General features: G+C 48.1%; 1 protein-coding gene across 1 annotated transcript in view; it reads right to left on the reverse strand.

Annotated features, from left to right (window-relative positions):
* ELK3 (ETS transcription factor ELK3) overlaps window positions 1-21,985 on the reverse strand; it is a gene marked incomplete at its 3' end in the record, with an annotated part of 62,034 nt that overhangs the window by 25,306 nt on the left and 14,743 nt on the right. The window contains exon 2 of the mRNA XM_084254957.1: window positions 9,064-9,272. Coding sequence (XP_084111083.1) covers window positions 9,064-9,270 — 207 coding nt within the window. The 5' untranslated portion in view covers window positions 9,271-9,272. The remainder of the gene's footprint in view (window positions 1-9,063; window positions 9,273-21,985) is intronic.

Consider the following 21,985-nt stretch of genomic DNA (forward strand, 5'->3'; position numbering starts at 1 on the left):
GCCTGAGGAGAGGCTGAGGAAGGCCGGCAGCTGGCAGATGGTGCAAGGAGGCAGTGGGGTGGCCAGATGGTGAAGTTCTGGAGTCTTTCCTGTAGGCCAAGGGGTGCCGAGCTCTGCACTGGCTTTCTTTGGGAAGCCTTATCTGGACACAGAAAGTGTGGGCTGTTCTGAGGCTGCCAGAACCACCCACCCCCTCACCTTTTCAGCTGACTCAGGGAATGCTGCTTGCATTTTCCATTGTTGTCACAAACAACAAAGTTGGGGGAGCTGATGCCGCCTTCTCTGCCTGCCTGGAGGGTATAATCAGTGACATCAGCAGCGTGTGATCTAGGTTTGGGCTCAGAGGGCTCCCCATGGTGTGCCCTGCCAAAATCACAGTCCTGGGCACAGGCTCCAGCCCTGGTCCCAGCTCTGCTGCTCACAGCTGCTTCTCTTGGACCTGTCATGAGCCTCTCTCAGGCTCAGTCTCCTCGCCTCTAAAATGGGCCCAATTCCGAGCAGGACAACAGGTGTTTCTCATGTAAGAAAAGTCGATAAACGTAAAAACATCCAGCTCAGTGCCTGGCTCAAGAGCAATGCTCCCTGCGCGTGAGTGTCCCCTCCCCAGGGTGGGAGCTGAGAGAACGGTTGTTGGTGCACAGGCAGGGGGTGGGGGGCAGGCCGAGCAGAGGAGCAGCTGGGCCGGTGGGTGGGTGGTGGGTGGTGGGTGGTGTGATGTGAATGCCGGGGTTTTGTCAGTTTGTCTACACAAACACTGAGTCCTGTGCAGCTAGCGACCCAGAAGCAGGAACACCACGCAGGCACAGTGGTGTGGGCTTGGACAACAGCCTAGCATCAGCGGATCTGGCCCGGCTGCCGGCGTGTTGGCAGCAAAGCACCCGGCACAGCAGCCTCATCAACAGCACTGAAGGTGCTCCCAAGACTCCGGATGTCTCTTAGCAACTGTCCTATTTGGGGGAACGCTGAGTGCCACAGGGAAGCTGGCATGGAAGCATTTGCAAGACAGACTGCACCCCCACCAACATGCAGGGTTCCTCCTGCAGCCGGCGCCCCCCCCCCCCGCCCCAGTGCCAGCTGCTCTCAGGGCACTGGGACCCAACTGACCCACAAGGTAACTGGATACCCCGTGGGTTTCCAGGCAGCTTCCAGCACCTTGCAAGAGATACCTGGGTTGTCCCCACAGCCCCCACCAGGCAGAGCCCAATTGCTGTCTGCTGTATCTCCAACCATCTGAGCAGCAGGCAAGACAAGAAGGGAAACAAGACACCCAAGAAGACACGCTGGGCCTTCAACACTCAGACCCAGGTGGGCACCTGCCACACATAAAACGCTCCTGAATGGAGTCCAGGCGCGAGGTGTCTTCGGTGGAATTCCGCAACCAAAAATGGTATTCTAGAAAGTTTCAGAATACAAAAGCTCATTGGACTTTTGTTCTTTCTCCACTCTGACAGACAATACATCATTTTATCTTTGCAAAATTTATTTTGGGGGAATTAAAGAATTCTGCCAGGCCCAGGTTTCTTGGCAGTGGCGTTAGAGCTCAGCTATGTATTATTAATACGAATTTTCCTGTTGTGATTGCACACCCAATTTAAAACGAATTATCCAATTATGTTAAGAAGGTGATGCAGTCTACTTCCAGGAATGTGTTGCCAATGACTCTGCCTTGACTGTTCTCCCCTAAAACCCTTCCAATTAAGTCAAGATTGTTTGGTGCATTGCAAGGATAAGCTGGGATGTTGCTGTGGAGACAGGAGGATTTTTCATCATATCGCCATTTCAATCTTCTGATGAGAAGGGAGCTGGCAGAGCATTCAGCCTCCCTCTGGGATGGCTGTTCATCGCCAACAACAACAAAGACAAAAGCTCTGTTGGATGGAAAAGGATGAGGGATTGTGTAAGCTTCCAGATCTCCTTCTGCAGCAACCTAGAGTTGTGGCTTCAGCTGCCTGAGAGCAGAAGACAGCTGCCCGGGTCTGCAAGCTGCGGACTCCCACATTTTCCTTCTCTACCCCAGGTAGTTCTGGAGAGGCACATGCAGGACTTGAGGCTGAAGGTGCAACGATGCCAACTCCAGCAGCAGGGAGAAATGAATTTGCGGAAACCAGCCAAAAGATCAGAAATGCCAAGAATAAGAGGAGACAAAGATTTTTCTGTCTCAAATGCAAATAGGATTGTGACACTCTTGCTTCTGCCCTTTCGCTCTCGTGGCCCTCACTGTAAAGTTCTCTCTCTTTTAACAGGATATTCTCCACATTCCAATTCCCACTCTCTCTTCCAACCTCATCTCTCCCTCACGCCCTAAGAAGTAGCCCATGCTTGAAAAAGGCAAAATTTTTTGATATCCAAGAGGCTAGGTGCATTATAAAAAGGCAGAGAAAAGTAAAGGTTGCTTGCACAGACACAAGCAGGCAGGAAGAGCTGCCCCTCCTAAGAGGGACGGGTTTCATAAAAGAGAGGCCTGTGTCGTCCCAGGTGAGCAGTCTCGGGAGAGCTGCTTTGCAAAGGGAGAAGGTGGGTGAAAAGAAACACCGTTGTAGTCAGAGGCAGGCAGGAGCGCGGCAAGGCAAACTCTTTCACGCCTCTCGGCCTTTGCACATGTTGTTCCCTTTCTTGGGGTCTCCTGTCCCAAGCTTTTCCAGGCTGGAGACCTCATTCTCATTCTACCTGACAGATCAGAGGTCTTGACCTCTCCAGCCTTCTTGACTAGAAGGGGCCAGCACCAGGCCGAGCTGAGCTCTATATGATGCACTGTGAACACTGGCTTGATGTCTGTCTCCGGAGCAGCTGCTGAGTCACTCCAGGAGGGGGGGGGGGGTGTTCTGAAAGTAATGGCGGGATGATGAAAGGAAAGGCGGAGGTGAAAGACGGGGGCCTGTCAACTGGAGACAGATCTGAAGCTAAAACCCACCGCAACTTATTCCAGAACCACATGCTCTGAATGCAGTGGTTCCTCAGCCCCTCAGACGTGGGCCTATAAGGTGTGTGGGCAGTTACAGGATCAGTTACAGGCATGTTCTGGGCCTAGACCCCTCCGTCTCTACCCCAAGATGAGAGATTTAAAAGGCAAATCTGTCTGACCCTGTTGAGGAATGGAACAGAGTTGTTAATAAATTCTCTGAAAGAGATCCTGAGCACATCACCTGATAGACATATTTCTGGGAGACTCAGTTTAAAACTTAGGGGGGAGGAGCCACAAATCCTACACCAAAATTCAGTTCACTAGAATCATAATGAGCAAACCCACCCGTAAGCTGGCTGGAGGGGCTGATGGTGAGAAGCCCAGGCATCGTGCCTGTGGGCTCTGGTCTGTGCCCCTCAGGGGCTCATGCACAAGTTCCCCCATCACCTGACCATCTCCAAGCCAAACAGAGGCCTCTGGTTCAGGCTCAGGGAATAACCAGGGCTGCCTCCAGGACTTGGGGTCACTCCTCTTTGGAATTGAATTGAGTCTTCCCAGTACCCTCATCAGAAGCTGCCAGTGTAGAAGGCAGGCCCTTGGCAGTGCTCAGCTGCAAACTGACCCTCCAGCCTCTGCTGATACACAGGCAGGGGCCATCCCCAGAAACACAGCGTGTGTGGCACAGTCATAGAAGCACAGTCATAGCAGACACTGCCAGCCTAGGGCGGGAGCTTTCAAGGTTGGTTTCCTCCTGTTTAAGTCACTTACTAAGAAGACTGTCTGCCCCTCTAGGTCAGGCACCTGCTGAATCCCTAAGGATGCCAAATCCCTCCAAAGCAGACTCTTCTTCATCTTTGTTTCCACCCTGGGGACCAGCTCGGTGCCGTCCCAAGCCGGGCGCACCGTGACATGCCTGTCGTATAATCCAGCTTCAAACCTCCGTGGGCTCCAGCTGCTGGTCACGTCATGAGGAGTGATTTGCCATTAGCATTTATGGACTCAAACCTTCCTCTCCGAAGCTCTCCCTTTGTGTGTAATTTTGAAACTCTAAATGAAAGCTGGGCAGAGTCTGAAATGTGTATACATGTTACAGGTGGAGGCATGTCCCCCCAGAAGAAACAATGAAGTCCTAATCCCTAGAATCTGTGGCTGTGACCTTATTTGACAACAGAGGTCAGTCATGTAAGAGGAGGTCATTAGGGTGGTTTCTAATCCAACAGCTCTGGCCTCCTTATACAGGGGGATCTGGGCACAGAGACACACAGAAAGAACACGAGGTGAAGACAGAGGCAAAGTGGGGAGCCACTACCCAGAACCAAGACACTAAGTGTCTGCTCTTTTAAGGGACCCACCTGGTTGTTGTTTGTTACAGCAGCCCTAGGAAACTAACACACTATGGTAACCAAAATTGGCAACGCTTTGTTTGTTTTTAAGTTTAGCATTTGTTTAATATGAACTTTCATTACAGAAGTGAGTGATTCGTATTTGGGTGGTGTCCACTTCCTTGTATTATCCACTTGTTCATTCGTTTAACATTTACTGAGCAGCTGGGAAGTGCCAGATCCTGGACAGGCCCCAGAGCAACAAAAGCGGGTAAACCAGAAGAGCAGGGTGAGGACAGTGTGGTGAGGAGACAGCTCTTTAAACAAGAGCACTGTTACGTCATGCACAGACAATGGAAATCATGAGCACTTACTGAAAGCCCTTACAGGTGCTTGACGTGTGCTGAGCACCTGTCTACAAGGTCTCTGATCCCTCCACACCCAACCGGGAAGGGTGCTGCTTTGACGCCCTCTTTCCAATGGGTGACTGAGACTCGGAGGTGGGGGACAGTCGGGGTCTAAGCCGGACGGTGCAGAAGGTAAAGCTCATGCTGGTCACTCGGGGTCACAGGGAAGATGGAGACTCACCCCATCTGTGCATCCTGACTCAAGGCCAGGAAGCATCATCGCTGAAGTATGAAAGCAGCTCAGGAATTCAATGCTCAGAAGAGTCTAATGATATTAAAATAGGTAAGTGGATAAAAGAAACTGTGGCCACCATCCTCAGTCTTTAAGAAGGACCACAAGGTGCTCCTGGGAAGGTCATGGGTGAAAAAAAAACTCCGATCCAGAGTGTGGCCACCCGTACTTCATGCTGTGCCTGTGCAGGAATGAGGGCTAAGTCCTAATTTTCTCTCTTCTGTCTGGATCTTTCAAATCATCACTAAGGAAAACAGCACCTGTGTTATGACTCTGGCTAATACTTCACAGCACCGATGTGTGTGGGCGCGGTTCTCAGCACTGCGTTACCTCAGGTAACCCCCAGCTAATGGCAGACACTGTACTGATACCCACTTTACAGAAAAGGAAGATGAGGCCAGGAGGAATTAGGCAAAGCAACCACAGTCTGGAGCTGGAGTCAAAGTCAGACAATCTAGCCTGTGGTCCAAGCTGTCAGCAGGCTATGGCAACGTGGGAGGCCCCATACCCGGCCGGATGATGCTTTTTTTTTTTTCTGAGGAACAATGAGTACAAGGCCCTGGCCCCACCTGACACCACTAGCCCCTGCTATTCTCCTTTGATGCCTTCTGCAAAGTTTTGCACACATTTTCTACTTTTTCTTCCCTCTGCCCATTTCTAATATTCTGGAATGAGCTAAAAATATAACATGTACCATAAAAATAATGAACTATTCATCACAAAGTATAAAATATAGTAGTTCCCTACTCATCTGCGGCTTTGCTGCCCTCAGTTTCAGCTGCCCATTGTCAAATTCTGGCAGTTTAAAAGTCTGATGGTTTGGTGGGGGGGGGGGGGAGAGAGAGAGAGAGGAGATGCACTAAATTTTTGTTACTTATATTGTTATAACAGCTCTATTGCATTATTATAATCATTCCCGGGGCCTAATTTATCATCAATTAAATGTTATCAGAGGCATGTCACGCAAACATTAATATACAGAAATCCTGTTCAAGGGAAGCGAGGGCCAGAAGAAGAGAGCGCACCTGTGTGACCGGCTCACTGCAGAGCCAAAGACCCCAGCTCTGCCAGGAAGACGCTCTTTCCCCCCGCAGAAGTTTGGCTTGGGGAATGGGGGAGGGTCAGCCTTGGACTCAGGGACCTGCATAAGGGTCTTGCCGTGAACTTGGGCTTTCCAATCTTTCCTCTTTCCTGTTATTTCCAAATAAATAAATTCATTTTGTCGTTGAAATAACTGCTCTGGTCTGAAGCCAACAGTCCGTATAAAACACAGCACATACAGTGTTTGGTCCTCTCCATGTTTCAGGCATCCTCTAGGGGTCTGAGAATATATCCCCAAATAAGTTTTGGGGGGCTATCCTACAGGAAAATTTGTAAATTTTTGCCACTTCTCTACCTCTTCTTCACTCCTTACCTCTCTCTTTTTTATAAAGACTTATTTATTTATGCATACAAGAACTGGACAGGCCAGAGGTGGGAGGAGCAGGTAAGAGGATTCACCAGAGACAGAGTAGGAAGCAGAACAGGTGGACTGACTGAGATATGCTGCTGAGGGGGAGCAGCGGGCGAGGCAGGAGAGGTCGGCTGTGCCATGTGGGTAGCTCCCTGGCCGGGGATCAAACTCGCGCTGCAGTGGTTGCAGTTAGCTTCATCGGTTGTCTTAACCCCTTACACCACCAGGGAGGCCCTATCCACTTCTCTTGCTCTCCCTCACCCCTCGCCTCTTCTTCCTTCTTCCTCCTCTTCTTTTTAAACATACTAGGCATCTAATGAGCTCACTTTCTTATCACTCGAGACTACTTCACAAGAAAGAGTCGAACGTGTGATGGCATTTACTCTCACATGCATACAGACTGTATACAGCGGGCACTGTGTACATGCACATTCAACTGTATGCATGGGGAGCACTGTCCTCTCCTGGTAGCCAAGCCTGCCTGACACTCCTGCCCTCACCAGCACCAGGTGGCAGCTCCAAGGCAGGTTCCCCCTGCCCCAATAGAACGTATAGAAGAAAACAGCAGCCAGCAGCTCCCACCGGCCACTGGCACCCAAAGACTCGTTCCTCCTAATGCGCAAGAATGTCTAAGGCTACAGTCACCCTGGTGCTGCTGGTTGCCTGCCTGAGACTCAGATGTTCAAGGTAAAGGAAATGAGTGACCAGGAAGACAGGGCGTGTGAGCAGACAATGTGGGCAGACGAGCCAGGCTTAGATCCTGGCTCTAAGGCTGCAGGGCCTGGGCAGGGTCCCATCAAAGGCTCCATGTCCTCGTGTGGAAGAACAAGGTGCCAGCGGGACTGTCTCCCGGGCTGCTGTGGCTTCAAGGCCAGGAAGGTAGGAAGTCGTCAGCACAGCGCCTCAAACATAGGAAGTAGTACTAAAGCCAGTTGGCTGAGGCTCTGCAATTGCTTCTCTAGAGATTTAAGAAATGTGCCCCAGGGGGATCAGGTGCAGTCCACACCGCGGGGGTTCTGCTCATCTTTTAAGGAATTATTTCCGTTTGTGCAAAGAGACACATCCGAACCGCAGTGCCCGGGACGTGTGAAGAGGTGAAACCAAGTCACAGACACTCAGGCAGGACTCCTTTTCTTTGATGACTTAAAACAATGGAAAAAAAAAATTTTTAATGTCAAAGCCGAGACTTTTAGGCATCCTGCCAGCAGGCAAAAATGACTGTTTTCTTTCAGAGGGCCCCAGTTTCCTTTGTGTAACTTAGAACCTGGGGGAAAATGCAAAACAATAAACCATCTGCGAGGCTTTCAGACAGTGCAATTTGCAAGAAGTGCTTTTCCATCTTAGTAGGACTCTGCATTAAGCCAGGATTAATTAATTGCCACATTAAAGGAAAGCACCTTTAACATTTCAATGACATAATCATATGCAATTACGATCATATAAAGGAACACTTTATAATTAATGATGTCTCCATTTCCTGAAATGTATAATCCTTCTGTCTAGAATTCCAAAGAGGCTGGCAGATAGAAGGCACTAAATATAGACTGGGAACTAATATTTAAATCAGTTTTTAATTCACCTTTCAATATGAACAGTAAATTCAGAACAAAAGCTTACCCTTACTAGGAATCCACGTCTTTGTGTCTATGAGGTTAAATCAATTTTCAGCAACAACACATTCAAACAGAGAGGGTCAACCATTACTAGCCTGAAATCATCACCCCTAAATAGCAATGATTCCTCCCTAGCAGGCACATTAACTACTGTTCCAGAAATGCATTAAAACTCACCCTAACTGTCCTGGCTTTGGCAGCTCTGTCCTGTTATCACTTAACAAAGCACTGACTCATCACTGTGACTTCAAAATGAAGATGGCTTTTTATTTAATTAGGGAAGTTTCCCACAAAGTTGCAAACCCCAGGCACCTGCCTGGTTCTAAATGCCTCCCGTATTCAGGCCCATTTAGTCTTCACAACTATCCTGAGGGAGCACTATTATGACTCACACTTTATAAAGGAGGAGTCGGAGGCACCGATTTGTTCAACAAGCTGCCCAAGCGGCCATCCTCCAGGGAAAGGCCCGTTTCTGAATGATGGGCACACCACAAAGATAACAGGCTTTGTAGATGTCACCGTTCATTGTCACACAAGACCCTGTGAGGAGGCCCTGGGGTACCCCTACCTCTGATTTCTGGATTTTTTTCCCTAAAGATTTTATTTTTATTTATTTATATATAGAAGAACTGGGGTGTAGGCCAGAGATGTGGGGGATAAGAGGATTCACCAGAGACAGGGTGGGGAACAGAACAGGCAGATTGACTGAAATACACTGCTGAGGGGAGCAGCGGGTGAGACAGGAGAGGCCTGCCGCACCATGTGGGTAGCTCCCTGATCAGGGATCGAAATCAGGCTGTTGTGCTGGGCCTTCATGGTGGTGATAGCACTGAGCTTTAACTCCTAGGCCACGAGAGAGGACCCCTAGTTTCTACTGTTAGCCAAGCTCTATAGCAACTACAGATGAAAATGTAGTAGGACAAAAATCTGACCCACAGTAGCACCCAAAGGACTTCCAGGAAAAAAAAAATCCCAAAAGCGCAGTTCCCCTCAACAACCACCACCTTACACTAATCACCTCTACTACATTTTCCAACTCGACCCATAGTGCACTACTAGCTCCTTTCCTCAAGGAAACAAGAAGGCTGAGGGGCCCCCTCCCCAAAACTGCCTCACAGAGGCTCAAAGGTTTACCTTGTCGTAATAGTATCGCAGGGCTCTGCTCAGCTTATCATAGTTCATGTTTGTTTTGTTTTTTCGGAGTCCCCACAGTTTGGCCACTTCTTCTGCTTTGAGGAGCTTGAATTCACCATCATTGGAGGTCCAGCAGATCAGGTGCTCATGTTTCTGGTCCAGCAGCAACTGCAACAGGAACTGCCACAGCGTGATTGCACTCTCCATACCTGGGGAGGAAGCGGCCAGTCAGAGCCTCAGAGCAGGTGCCAACCATGTGCGGGAAGGGCTTTGGGGTGTGCACCTCAGCTCCCTCTCCTCCCCCAGGGAACCTATAAAGTCGTTTTCACATCCACCCCAACAGGCCACTCTAGTCAGGTGCCTCATCAGCAGCCCCAATTCAGAAATAGAGGGAAGTCCCAGGATCTTTGCATTTGCCACACCCATCCCCACGGGGAGGGGGCTGCACTGGGAAGAATGTGGAAAAAAAAAATTAATAAATTAGTAAACTGCACACTTGTAGAATCAGTCTCCATTCAATTCACACTTGTGTCTGTTTCCACTCACTCATCAAATCCTTTGCTGGCCTGTCTCCTGTCCATCACTGACTGTGAAATGCTAGACCCCATGGTAAGCCCAGAGTCCAGGGCCCTGGGGCAATGAGATCAAGCAACACTGGTCAGTGTAATGACAGCATGCACTTAGAGAAGGGACTACATTGGCTTGCTCTTTGCATTCCCAGAACAATGCCAGCCCAGGAAACGCGTGAATATAGCTGGCACCCAACAGGTAGATGTTTGTGGAACGGAAAAAAATTAGTCTTGAACTGCCAGTTCAAGATCCCTTCACTTTCCAGGCATTCATCATGTTGTGGATGAAACCCCACTGCTGCAAGAGCAGAGATGAAAAAACCACTTTTTTCTTGCCATGAGAGGAAAACCTGAAATATTATCTTTTTCCTTTGACTCTGGTGTGGATTTGTAAGTGCTGTTCCTTCTGCCTAAAACGCTGTTGCCTAGCTCTGGAGCCTGAGGAACTCCTACTCATCCGTCATGGCCCATTCAAATGGACCTTCTCAAAGAAATTGTTCCCCATCTCCCCAGGCAGTTTCTCAACTTCAGATAATGGAGGACTTTCACAGCAAAGGCACTGATTCTAACAACAATGATCCATTTAGTTCATCAACAATTGTTAAATTAGGAAAGAGCTGTGATAACTGGATCTACAAAATGCCCTCGGTTTTGAGCTGTGCAAGAGGAGAGTGCAACCAGGCAAAACCAAAGTGTGGACAGCTGCCCCTGGCATGGAGAGAAGTTTTAAGTTTAAAGACAAGATGTGCAGAGGGAAACAGGGCCAGAAAGGACTAGTGGATCTTCCACTGGCGTGTCCTGAAGTTCTAAGGTACAGCCAGGGGGAGGCCAAGAGAGAGAAGTAAAAAAAACACTCAACTCCGGACACCTGGAAGTCAGAATAATTGCTTCCGGGAGAGTTATTTGTACCAATACTTTGATCAACTCCATCATCCTCCCATCCAGACCTCTTAAAGGAGCAGCTTTCAGATTCTGACAATTATTTTTTCTCCCTTCCCCTAAGGGCATGGATTTGAGAATACCTGGCCATCCAGTGAGTATTTATTTCCTTTCACAAGTCTAGCCAAAAGAACACATTTTATTGTTTCTCTGAGCAAAGTGCATTTCTCAGTGGAAGGAGAGCAGCTAGGAATGTTCTCTACATACCCTCCGAGCATTTTATTTACAGCCTCTTAAAAAAAGATACTCTTGACAGAAATCAATCTTCACCGCAATGGCCACTCAGTCTGCGAGACAGTAAATCACTGTATGGTTGGGCCCAAACCACGCGGCCTCTCAGCAGGGCCGTCAGCACTGCCGGGATACGCGCTGGCCTGGCCGCTGGCCCCTAATGCGAACCACCCCGCCGATCGCTGATCGCTTGAGGATGAGCCACAGACTCTTCCCATGTTGGCTCTAAGAGCTGCTAACAGTTGTCTCGAATTCTTTAGTGCTTTCTTGGCCAAACGCTTCAGGCAGTGAGTTTTAAAATATCTTAGAAACGCTAAGTGGCTACAGGGGAAGCTGCTCCGAAGGCAGGAGGGAGCCCCGTGGGTTTGAGGGCTGGTGGGAAGGGGCTGCTGGCTGGGCCTGGGGCTTGCTGGACACCTAGGAAAGTGGCCGCCCCCTCGCCCTGCCCTACCTGTTAGTGACATGAACCATCCCATTCCAGGGGGGACAGTGGAAATACTTGCATATGTTTTACATGACTCCTCCACCCCCCAGGAGCTGCTTGTGTGCCCTAGACCCTCTTTCCACGGGGTTGTGAGCCTGGGGACCGGGGCCTTGCTTTCCGGCCATAACTTACAAGGACTCAAGTGGTGGACTCGGTCAAACTTCTCAGTCCTTCACGCCTTGCCTCGTTCAAGTGCCCAGGCCGTGGTGCCCTGGAGGGGTAGAGGACCCACCACACGTGGGTCTGGCTGTGGGATCTGAGTTGGTCAAGGGGATGTTCAGTAAAGTGACAACCAGCTGACTCTGAGCCGAGTTCTCAGAGGCGCCACCTTTGCACTTTCCCTCCTGTGCTCTTGCAGGTCTTGACTCATGTTGTCAACCTGAGCTCACCTTGAAGCCCAGAGCCAAGTCCCAGGACCTGCAGGCTGAACAGCAGCCCTGCACCGACCAGGAGAAAAATGAGTGCCCATGCAAGCCGGGGGCTCCGGGACAGCTCACTCGGCACCGCTGCAGCAACCACAGAGCACGGGACGCCCAATGTCTCTGCTAAAAAATTTCTCGGCCTTCTCTCTTTACCGGGTGCCGGTATCGTTACAGGCTAGAGCTTCCATTTAGCATCGTGAGGTGTGTCCAGACATGAAGGGGCATGCTCCTAAATGTGGGGGGCGGGCTGACCGGGTGTTTACACAGAAGGCAAGGAGCGGGCCGAGCGGTGACCACGGCTGTGCTGGCCACGGTCGCGGGCCAAGGAGAGGCCAGAGCGCTAAGAGGAAAAGGCAAAAGAGCAAATGGTGGGAACAGGGAGGCCACCCCTACTCCCCACCCCCAATCAGGGACTCCCAGATTTCTGGAATAGAATCAAGGGAAGGCAAGGAGCTGGGGACTAGGTATTCACAGGGCTCCCCCAGTATCCCCCAACCCCCGACCCCCAATAAATGTCTCAGACACCAGCAGAGCTCAGCTGACAGCTGTGAACTGTGACCCTCCCCCTCCACTTCTCTCATAGGTGTCAGTCAGGTTACAACCAGGATGGAGGGTGACTCAAAGGGTTCACTGTGAATGACGTGGCTCCCCGGGAGGCCACAAGGCATCGAGCCACTCCTGACTGAAGCTGGCCGCGCTGGCCAGCCACCCCTCCACCGCAGCCGCTCCAGGTTTCGATGACTGCGCGCTCACACAGGCCCTGCTGCTGGGGACCCAGCCACGGTTACTCAGGACTGACTCGCTAAAGCTTTTTCCTGTAAGCTTATCAGACTAGAAAGAGCTGTTCACCCTCACGCCCAAGCCCCATCCCACACACACTTGGCAGTCATTCTGGGATAGATTGTGGGGTCCAAGGTGGCTCTGGACACTCCCACCCATCCTGGCCAGTGAAAAAAATGGGCGAGTCCATGGAGGGAGCGGGGCTAGGGGACATCCCCCGCCATCTCTGCTGGGGTCTCTCCATTTAAGGGTCTCACTGTTTCTTTGATTCTAGTTCCAACCTTAATTTATTTTAATTACGACGACATTAAAGTTTCATCTTTGACACACATTGTTTTCACATACAGTCATGCCTCATGTTCTAGCACACTTCTGTCTGCCTGAATTTTTGCCCCCTCTGGGTACAATGAAAAAAAAGAAAGATTCTAAAAAAGTGATGAGGAATCTGACTGCCCGACACCACCACCAAACATATCAGCAACCCCCCCAAATCAATCTCTCGCTCGCCAGAAAAAAATATTCAAGTGACTTTTTTTTTTTTGGTCTAAATGAATTCCTTCATGCCTAGAATCCCTAATAAGTCTTAACAGGCAGGTACAATAAAGTCCAATTTATCTGGCTGCCAGTAGAAGGAATGTGAGTGATTCAGACAATACACTCTGGCTCTTATTAAATAAAAAGTTCAAGAAAGTGTTGATACTTGAGATTTATGCTTCATACATTATTATGCAAACGGAGGCCTGCTTTAAGTTAAAAGGTTTCATCAGTCTAACCTCATTCCATAGACTTGCCACAACTCTGCTTAAAATATACAGACCATAGGGGAAAAAAGCTTATAAATCTTTTAAAAATATTTCCCAAATCAAATTCTTGCTAATCCAGAAAATGCTTCTCTGTCCTGTTCTTCTGTCCAGACCTGATTCGGCATGTATGAATTTTATTGGTCATTAAATGCCATATTTTGTGCACAAAGGTCACCTTTCTAGTTGAGGGTCAGTCCACGTGTAAAGACATTATGCTTTTGCAAGAAGAGGTGGCTGTGGGCCTTTGACGCCTTCCACCTCAGTCTTGTCCCCTGCAGGGCCAAGTGGCCTCTCGCTGGTCTCTCACCATTTCTACAGGAGCTGACCCAAGAGGACAGTCACAGAGGCCAGGGAGACCACTGCAGACCTCTCCAGAGAACACAGCTGCCTGCTCTTGGGACCCATTGCTTCCTTGCCTTTGCCAGGGAAAGCCTCGATCGCTCAGCACTGGCGCACAGTCAGCTCATGTAAGACAGTTTGTGAAATCTGACTAGTACACATACCTCCTTTGAAAGGAGGAGGGGAAAATGAATAGGTTCCTACTGCAGACTCATTATTTTTATTAAAATGTTTATATGATCCTCCTTTAAACAACAAAACTGGGTATAAGGTCCTCAAGTTGCATATTTCTTACATAATGAAAAAATAAAATGTACAAGCAAGATGCATTCCTTCTACTCTCCCCACACCCTCCACCCCCATGGAAATGAACCAATGACTTTTACATAACAGGTGAGTTATTGAAACTCCTCCAACGCTCAAAAAAGGTCATGGCAACAACCTCTCCAAAGTTGCTGGTTCGTTTGAGTCAGACGTATTTATACTACTGTCTCCCATCAAGACTCCATTCTCTCCCCACTTTTTTCAGTTTTGGTGGGCTTGGGGGTTGTCTGCTTTATGCCAAGATATAATGTGAACCAAAGTGATGAAGACCCCCATCCGCATAGACCTTGCACTCCAGGGTGAGAACATAGCCCACCTGTAACCCAGAGTGATGACTCAGTGGCTATGGGCTGGGGAACAAACAGGGCTGTAGAGAGACATGGTCAGTGCAGTCAAGGGAGGGGGTCTGGGGCCAGTGCAAGGGGAGGGGGCGAGGCTCTCATTAAGAAGGTAAGAGCTTGAGAAACTCTTTCATTAAAAAGTAATTTTCGGGCCTCCCCGGTGGCGCAGCGGTTGAGCGCTGGGTTGCGAAGCTGCCCGCAGCCTCTGCAGCACCGGTTCGATCCCTGGCTGCTCCCCGGCCACTGGAGGAGGGTCCCACATGGCGCGCAGACCTCTCCTGCCACCCGCTGCTCCCCTCAGCAGTGTACTTCGGTCCTTCTGCCTGCTCTGCTCCCCGCTCTGGCTCTGGTGAATTCTCTCACCCTCCTGCGCTTCTGACTGTACCCAGTGCTTGTATAATAAATAAATAAATCTGTAAAAAAAAAAAAAAAAGGCAATTTTCATGGGCTTCCCTGGTGGCGCAAGAGGTTAAGCACAGCACCATGAAGCAATCCGCAGCCACTACAGCACGAGTTCGATCCCCTGCAGGCCAGGGAGCAACCCACATGGCGCAGCAGACCTCTCCTGACTCACCCGCCGCTCCCCTCAGCAGTGTATTTCAGTCAGTCTGCCTGTTCTGTTCCCCACTCTGTCTCTGGTAGATCCTCTCACCCCCCCCACATCTCTGGCCTGTACCCCAGCTCTTGTATGCATAAATAAATAAATCTTTAAAAAAAAACTTAAAAAAATAAAATATTTCAAAAATAAATAAATAAAAAGTAATTTTCAAAATGGGTAAAATCACGACACTCCTACAGATATAAACATGAAACACGTTAAAGATTTTATTTTACTCATTAATCAAGGAGAAAACTAGGCAGACATTACAACACGTTCAAAAAAGAATCCATATAACAGAGGCATTTGCTGATGAGGAACACTGAGATGAGTGCAGGAGGGAGGCCACCCTGGGGTGGGAGCCAGGATGACAGAACTGAATTTGCATATCTATAGACAAGAATGATTTTACTATCAGTTATCTATAATTAACCGAGTTGTAAAATAGCTTCCATCATAAAATGAGAATCACATCACCGAGAGAGAGGTTTTCTCTGGAAACTGGAACACAATTATTTTCTGCCTTTCGCAGCAGGTGAGGCAAGAAACAGCTCTAGTTGGAAGGTGATACAGAGAGACGGAGCAGACTCGGGCACCGGACACCCTGGTTCAAATGCAAGCACAGTTCCACTCTGGCTGCGGGGCTTCGCTCACCTGCTTTCACCTTTCCATGCGCTGATGCCCTCCAAAGTAAAATGGGAAGAATGATAAAAATAAACTTCTCTCCCTTACAGAGCTGCTGTCAGGGTTAGCGACCATGAGTTAATAATCGTGCATTTGAACTCACCTGCTGCAGGTAAGTGCTAGTCAAATGCTTGCAATTATTTTTTAAGCACCAAGGAAAGCACTTCACAAAGCATGCTGGGTGGCTTCACCTGGCTGGCAGGTCTCATTTTGAGACGGCATCCACTCCGTTCTTTGCTCATTAAGCAGGAGCCCCAACATTGGCGATGAAAAGCGGGATGGGGGAACCACTAGCTATTGAGTGACTGGTTATAAGGTGACTTGGAATATGCTTATGTTTCTGCTTTTTCAACTACCGCCAAAAAAAGAAAGAACAAAATAGGTTTAAATTTTGGCAGAAAATTCAGATCCCAGAACAATATTCACTGACTCCAGTGTACGAGGCCCTGGTGAAAAATGCTCATCCTGCAGCCTCCCATCCAGCAAAGACCACCCTAGGGTGCTCACCCTTCCTTGGGCTCCTACACCCATCGACCCTGTGGCCCTGGAGCGGGGAGGCCAGGCAGGCAGGTGAGGGCTGCCGGGTCACCTGAGAGAAGAGCAGGCACTAAAAGGACAGCAGACTGACTACACAGCTCAGGCTGCTGGCCATGGAGCCCACGTGGGGACCCCCTGCCTGGTTGGGGCAGCAGCTGCGAGGTAGACAGACCCGGCAGGGGTGCCCCGAGAGTAAGGAGCCTGTCCACTGACCCAAAGAGGGAGACACACTTAGACTGACTCTGAGCAGTGACTTTCCACCCTGGCCCGCTGTTTGCAGCTCTTTTGTTCTCCACGCATGCACAGAACACCGGAAGTTCATTCACTTCTCGGGCTGGCGCCTGGAAAAAAAGGGTGCTCGAACCTGGCGCCCTCTGCACCATCCCAGCTTTCCTGCCTTGAATTCCCTCCCTCCGGTCAAGGGCACTAACTGCCTCTGGCCCCTGGGGGTCTAATAATCACCCTGCACCACAGAAGTGAAAGCTGCCTTTCACTTTCCCTGCCCACAGTGAGAAACAAGACCAACACCCAGGAAGGGGTGAGCAGTAACACACAGCAGCCTCCAGTACAGGGGAGCAGGACCCAGAAGCCTGAAGCTGCCCGATGCTCCCAAATGCAAGTCACTGGCACTTGTGCACACGTGCAAACATACTCAAGGAAGAGGTCCTTGGAGGACTTACAGTGCCAGCCATTTGTGCATTAATCTGGCCTTTCCAATTATAATTATTTCCTTATCTTTGTTTTCTCTGTACAAAATGGGTATTATTAAGCCTTTATATACACACCAAGCACCTTCCCTGCATTATCACACTGAATTCCCAGAACAGCCCTATGAGTGAAATGCAGTTAGTGTCCCCATTTTGTAGATGAGGAAACTAAGGCCCAGCTGGAGAAGTCTACTCAATGGGACCAGCATCGATCACTACACTCTGCTGCTCACCAGTCTGAGTATAGATATCAAGAGTATAGCGACTTGCATCTGTCACTGTCACCATATCCACATGTGATCAGTGAATTCTTCTCTTGACACCAGCTGCAGGAGAGGAAGCCACACAGCGCAGGACCATGATGACATGGAGCTACTGCAGGCTAGCTTTCAACGTTGCAGAAAATGCATAGAAACCTGGAATCTATTGACTTCATTGAAAAAGATGAATTAAATGTGACCACCAACTTCAGAGGGTAAATGTGGAAATTGGCATCTAATGAAGGATTGAAGATGAATTCTAATAAGTGGCAATACTTGCTTCACTTTGGAGGCGTGTTAAAAAGTTAGTATCATGAGTCTGCTGCAATGGGATTGAAAATCTTATTCCATTCCCATCAACAGACCTCTGTGAGGCTGGCTTCTCTCCCTGGAGTGCAATTAAAACAAAATATAGAAAGTTTATATACATTTCCCCTGCAGGGAGCATTGTTCTCTCCAAGCTAGATTAAAATGGTTAGTTAGGAAGAAGCCCATTTACCACTTTAAAAGTGAAATTGACAAACATGGTGTCTGTTAAATGTGTGCTTATGGATATATTCTCTGGGAAATCTCTATTTCACTTACAACTTCTGTGTCTGATTACAATGACTAAATGACAAAAAGTTACTAGGATTAATAATGATCGTCTACATTAATTGCTTTTACATGCATTTTCAATAAATATACTCTTTTGTACTTCTCCCACTATGTTTATTCTAACTATATTTATTAAATGTCATTTTAGCCCATTAATTCTATGATAAAAAAATCAGGGCTTGTACTTTGGTATCTTTGTTTTGTTTTTTATTTTTTACCTTATTTCCCTAGTAATTTGTTTTTATTATACTTCACAAAATTACTAGTTCACAATGTGTTGGAGGTTTTAAAAATGGGTCCTTTCACACCACTGGATTGAGAAACGTTTTTCTGGGACGTTGACTTGGTGAGCACAGCCCTTTGTTTCGCTCCTGATTATCATCTCCAACTCTTAGATGGGTGCCAGGTCACAGTAGGTGCCCAATAAACATTTGCCAAGCAAATGAAAGAACAAACTGAGGTGAACACATGGCACAGCCTCACCAGGCTGTAATCCTGCCTCCCACCACATGCATGGAACTTGCACTATTAGGCTGGTTGGAGAAGGTTTCCTTAAGCTGGGTCAAATCTGAGAAGGATGAGCAAGCAGGCAGGGCAGGCATGGGGAGAGCAATGGCAGAGACCAAAGCAAAACCAGCATGAGGACCTGGATGGAATGGACCTGCGCTTTTCCCAGAGGACAACTTGGCTCTGAAGAACAGAAAATCACCCAAGACCAGGGTTACTGTATTCCTTCAAGCTTCATCAAGCCTCCAGCAGCTGCCAGGCTGCCTGGTGGTGGGAAGGTGAGGTCTACTCCAGGGCAGCCAGTATCCTCTTGTCCCTGGAACCTGTACCCCCAAGACAGACTCACAGAGAAGCTAATGCCTCAGAGGCCATCATTTTGCAAGAGCCTGTGGACCCTAGTAAGTCTGCATTTTTAACAATAGGGATTTGGGGTATACAGACCGTTACTGCAAACTGTTTAAACTTCAAGCCCCATAAAATCTGCTCTGCCACTCAGAATGCCCCTTCCCTTGATGCCTCTTTACTCCCCTCTTAGTCTCCTTATTCTCCTCTTGGAGGAGGGCATTCTTTCTGTCTACCACAAGGTGGCACCAGACGTCCTATTGTGAGTTGAGGCTGCACAGACTATGCAAAACATGAGGTTTTTGCTTCCATTCTTAGAAGTCGAGATACCCACCTATTTGTTCTTTTTTCTATTGATGGCAACCCAACACTTCTCTCTGCATGTTCCTGGCTTCATTTTTAAAATTACACTGAGGAGGAAGTTAGGGGCAGAATGATCCTTGGTTTTCTCAAGTTTGTATATTGTGGGAACTTAAGAAAGTATCCACCTTAAAACAAACATTAGAAATGAGAGCCCAATGAAAGGAAAAAACCCTACATAAGAAATAAACAAAGTAGGTGCTCAGTAACTACATGTCTTTTTGCTTATTTTTGCATGGTTCAAGAGATGAGGATAATCTACATACTTCATCCTGAAAATTCTCTGAAACTTCTTTGTAGAACAGCATCTACTAATATGTATGTGCCATTATATTATTATGTCCAAGAGAAAGGACAGAAATCATGTTACCATAGAAAACAAACGCTGTGCTAAAGTCAAGGAATTGGGAAACAACACTTCATATTATTTGAGGTCTGTAATAAATCAACACAGAATAATGTTAAGGCATTAAAAGAACAACATTTGATAATTAACTGTTCAACCCCTACAAATTCCTAAGTCTTTTTAAAATTGTTTTTGGAAAGTGGAATTAAGATTAGTGATATTTATTCTCAAGAGATTTTAATTCTTGTTAACCATTGCATGTGAAAAATGCTAATCTGTGCTGTAGAGTTCAAGTCCCTCAAAATTCTTTATCTATTAACAAAGGTTTGTGTTCTCATTCACACTCTGAGTGTCTACAGATTATTCATTTTTCTAAAGAGCAAAGCACACAGGAAAAGAGACGGAAAGTAGGTATGGCTCAGCCTACTTGTTTATCCTTTAAAATTTGTAATGTTTTGTAACAATCCTTCCATGCCCAGGAGAAAGAAAGATTGGTGGGTAGGGGTAGGGAATCACCAATAACCACTCTAGCCACAACATATGTTTTTATTGTTTTTATTGCATGTGTGATCCAGCCCTCCCCCAATCCCTTCCTCCTAAAACCCCTATTGTCTCTGGATAAATGAGAAGTAATTCATTGGTGACTTTCACATGGGCGAGTTTCCTTCAGAAAAATAAGTGGATGGCTTCAGTGACCCTGGCTGGGAAAGTCTCTTTGGGTCGTTTGACTCCCTCCTCCATCCTACTTCCCACACCACCCTCCACTGCCAAGCCGGCCTTATCTCACCCCCATTTTCAAACCAGGCCCACACCTGGATGGAAAGGAGCTGATGATGCCCAGTGGGATGCCTCACACCAGTACTTCTTCCATCCCTGATTTGGCCAGTCCCCAAACTTCCTGGGACAGAGATGGTTCTTCCTGGGCTTGGAGAAGAAGCGGCGATCAATCGACAGGTAAGCAAATAATCAATTGGCTGGCCCAGAAGCACACACCTGCTTCTCTGTCTCTGAGAGAAACAAGTCAACTTAAATAAGATGGAGTGTGGAAAAGCTCAGTGTCCTGTATGCCTTAAGCTTCAACAGGGCTTCTGACCGGCCTCCTAGGAGGCCTTCAGCGGTTTCCACAAACAGACCTATTTATTATTAGTCTTTGTTTAATTGGTGTCACCCAGCAATTACAATGCAGCACCCGGCAAACCACAGACATCCAACAAAAAGGGGTATGGTATTGGCTCTCAATTTCTTTACCCATAAAGTAGAGCTTGATCTATCTGATCTCAGAGACTCTTCTCTTGGGGGCTAAATAGCCCAGACAGAATCAGTTTCTTTTCCTCTTTTCCTCCCCAGGAGAGAGATGAGCTGTTGACTCCTCTAGGCCTGCATCTCCCCACATGGCTCCTCAGGTAGCCCCACAAATCAAGGGTCCCATCTGTGGTCTCCAATATTCACATCTCCATTTAATCTCTTCTTTGAAAACATCAGACAAAATTTTATTGGGCAGTTAAAGGAACACAAGCCTGCTAGATCAAAGCAGCCAACTGGTCACCCAGCTATCCCAAGCAAGGCTGTTGTTCATTACAGGCCCTCGGTTAGCCACATCCACCTCCCTCGTATATCAACGTGCCCAGGAAATAGGCTGAGAAGTCAGGCGCTGCTGGGGAACCTCGTCAGGTAACCAACTGTATTACAAAAGCAGACCCCATCTTGAAAGATGAGTGGGGCTGCAAACATCAGAGGTTCTAAAACCGAGACAGTCCCCAAGTCCCCCCCACCTGCCACTCCCCCAGTCTCCGCGTAACTGATCCTCTGCTGACAGTGATTTTTTTCTTTAAACAGAGGGGTTGTTCCTTCCCAGACATTTCTGGGCTAGCACCCTAGCACTCGCTTTCTTTGTCATTGTTTTGTTGTCCGTGCTGTTTGCGCCGAGCTTGACTCTGGCTGGAAGCACGTCGCCCTTCAGTTCTCAGACTCAGTAACATGTGGCTTCCTCTCCTGCAGGTTGCAGGCAGGAAACTGGAAAATGGGCCAGGAAACCTGGCCTCCTACATCTGCCCCACTTTGTAATTGCAGCTCTGGTTTCATTGTGCCTGTGTGTCAGCTCTGGTTAACCCTCCCCGCGACCGCGAGCTCTGCTTGCGGAGAGAACACTGCTGTTCTGATTGCCCGAGAAAACACGTCCAGGCGTTTCCTCCTCCCCAGAGCGATGCACTCAATGAATTCAACGTGGAATAAATACTAAGCAGATAATCCCAGCAGCAGTCCCTTGGATCACAAGAGGACCAGAGAAATGATTCTTAGCCTCCAGGAAGTCCCCAGCGAAAATTCAAGACGATTCCATAATACCGTCCGCAGCATTAACATCATTACTTGTGGTCCAAGGATGCCTGGCGAGTTGTAGCGTGCTAGGCTTTGATAAATAACATAGGAAAATAAGCTATAGTCAGTATGATCACTATAATTTTTCTCGTAATGATATGGTTATGTTTCTTAACAGTGTCACCAACTATCAGCTTGAACTATATGAATCGGAATTTGTTTTATGGGTCAAAACCAGTCAAATACCAGCCATCTCATCTAGTTACCCTAAGGCATATCATATACACAAAGAACAGTCATGTGTGCTTATACACACACACACACACACACACACACACACGGGGAGACTTCTCCAGGCAGTAGTTTCTTCCTCTTGGCCTATGAGCCCCTTTTGAGAATCAAAAATTCTCCAGAGGATAAAAGATATATTCATACA

This window comes from Talpa europaea (assembly GCF_964194135.1).
Source record: "Talpa europaea genome assembly, chromosome: 15".
NCBI classification, from domain to species: Eukaryota; Metazoa; Chordata; class Mammalia; order Eulipotyphla; family Talpidae; genus Talpa; species Talpa europaea.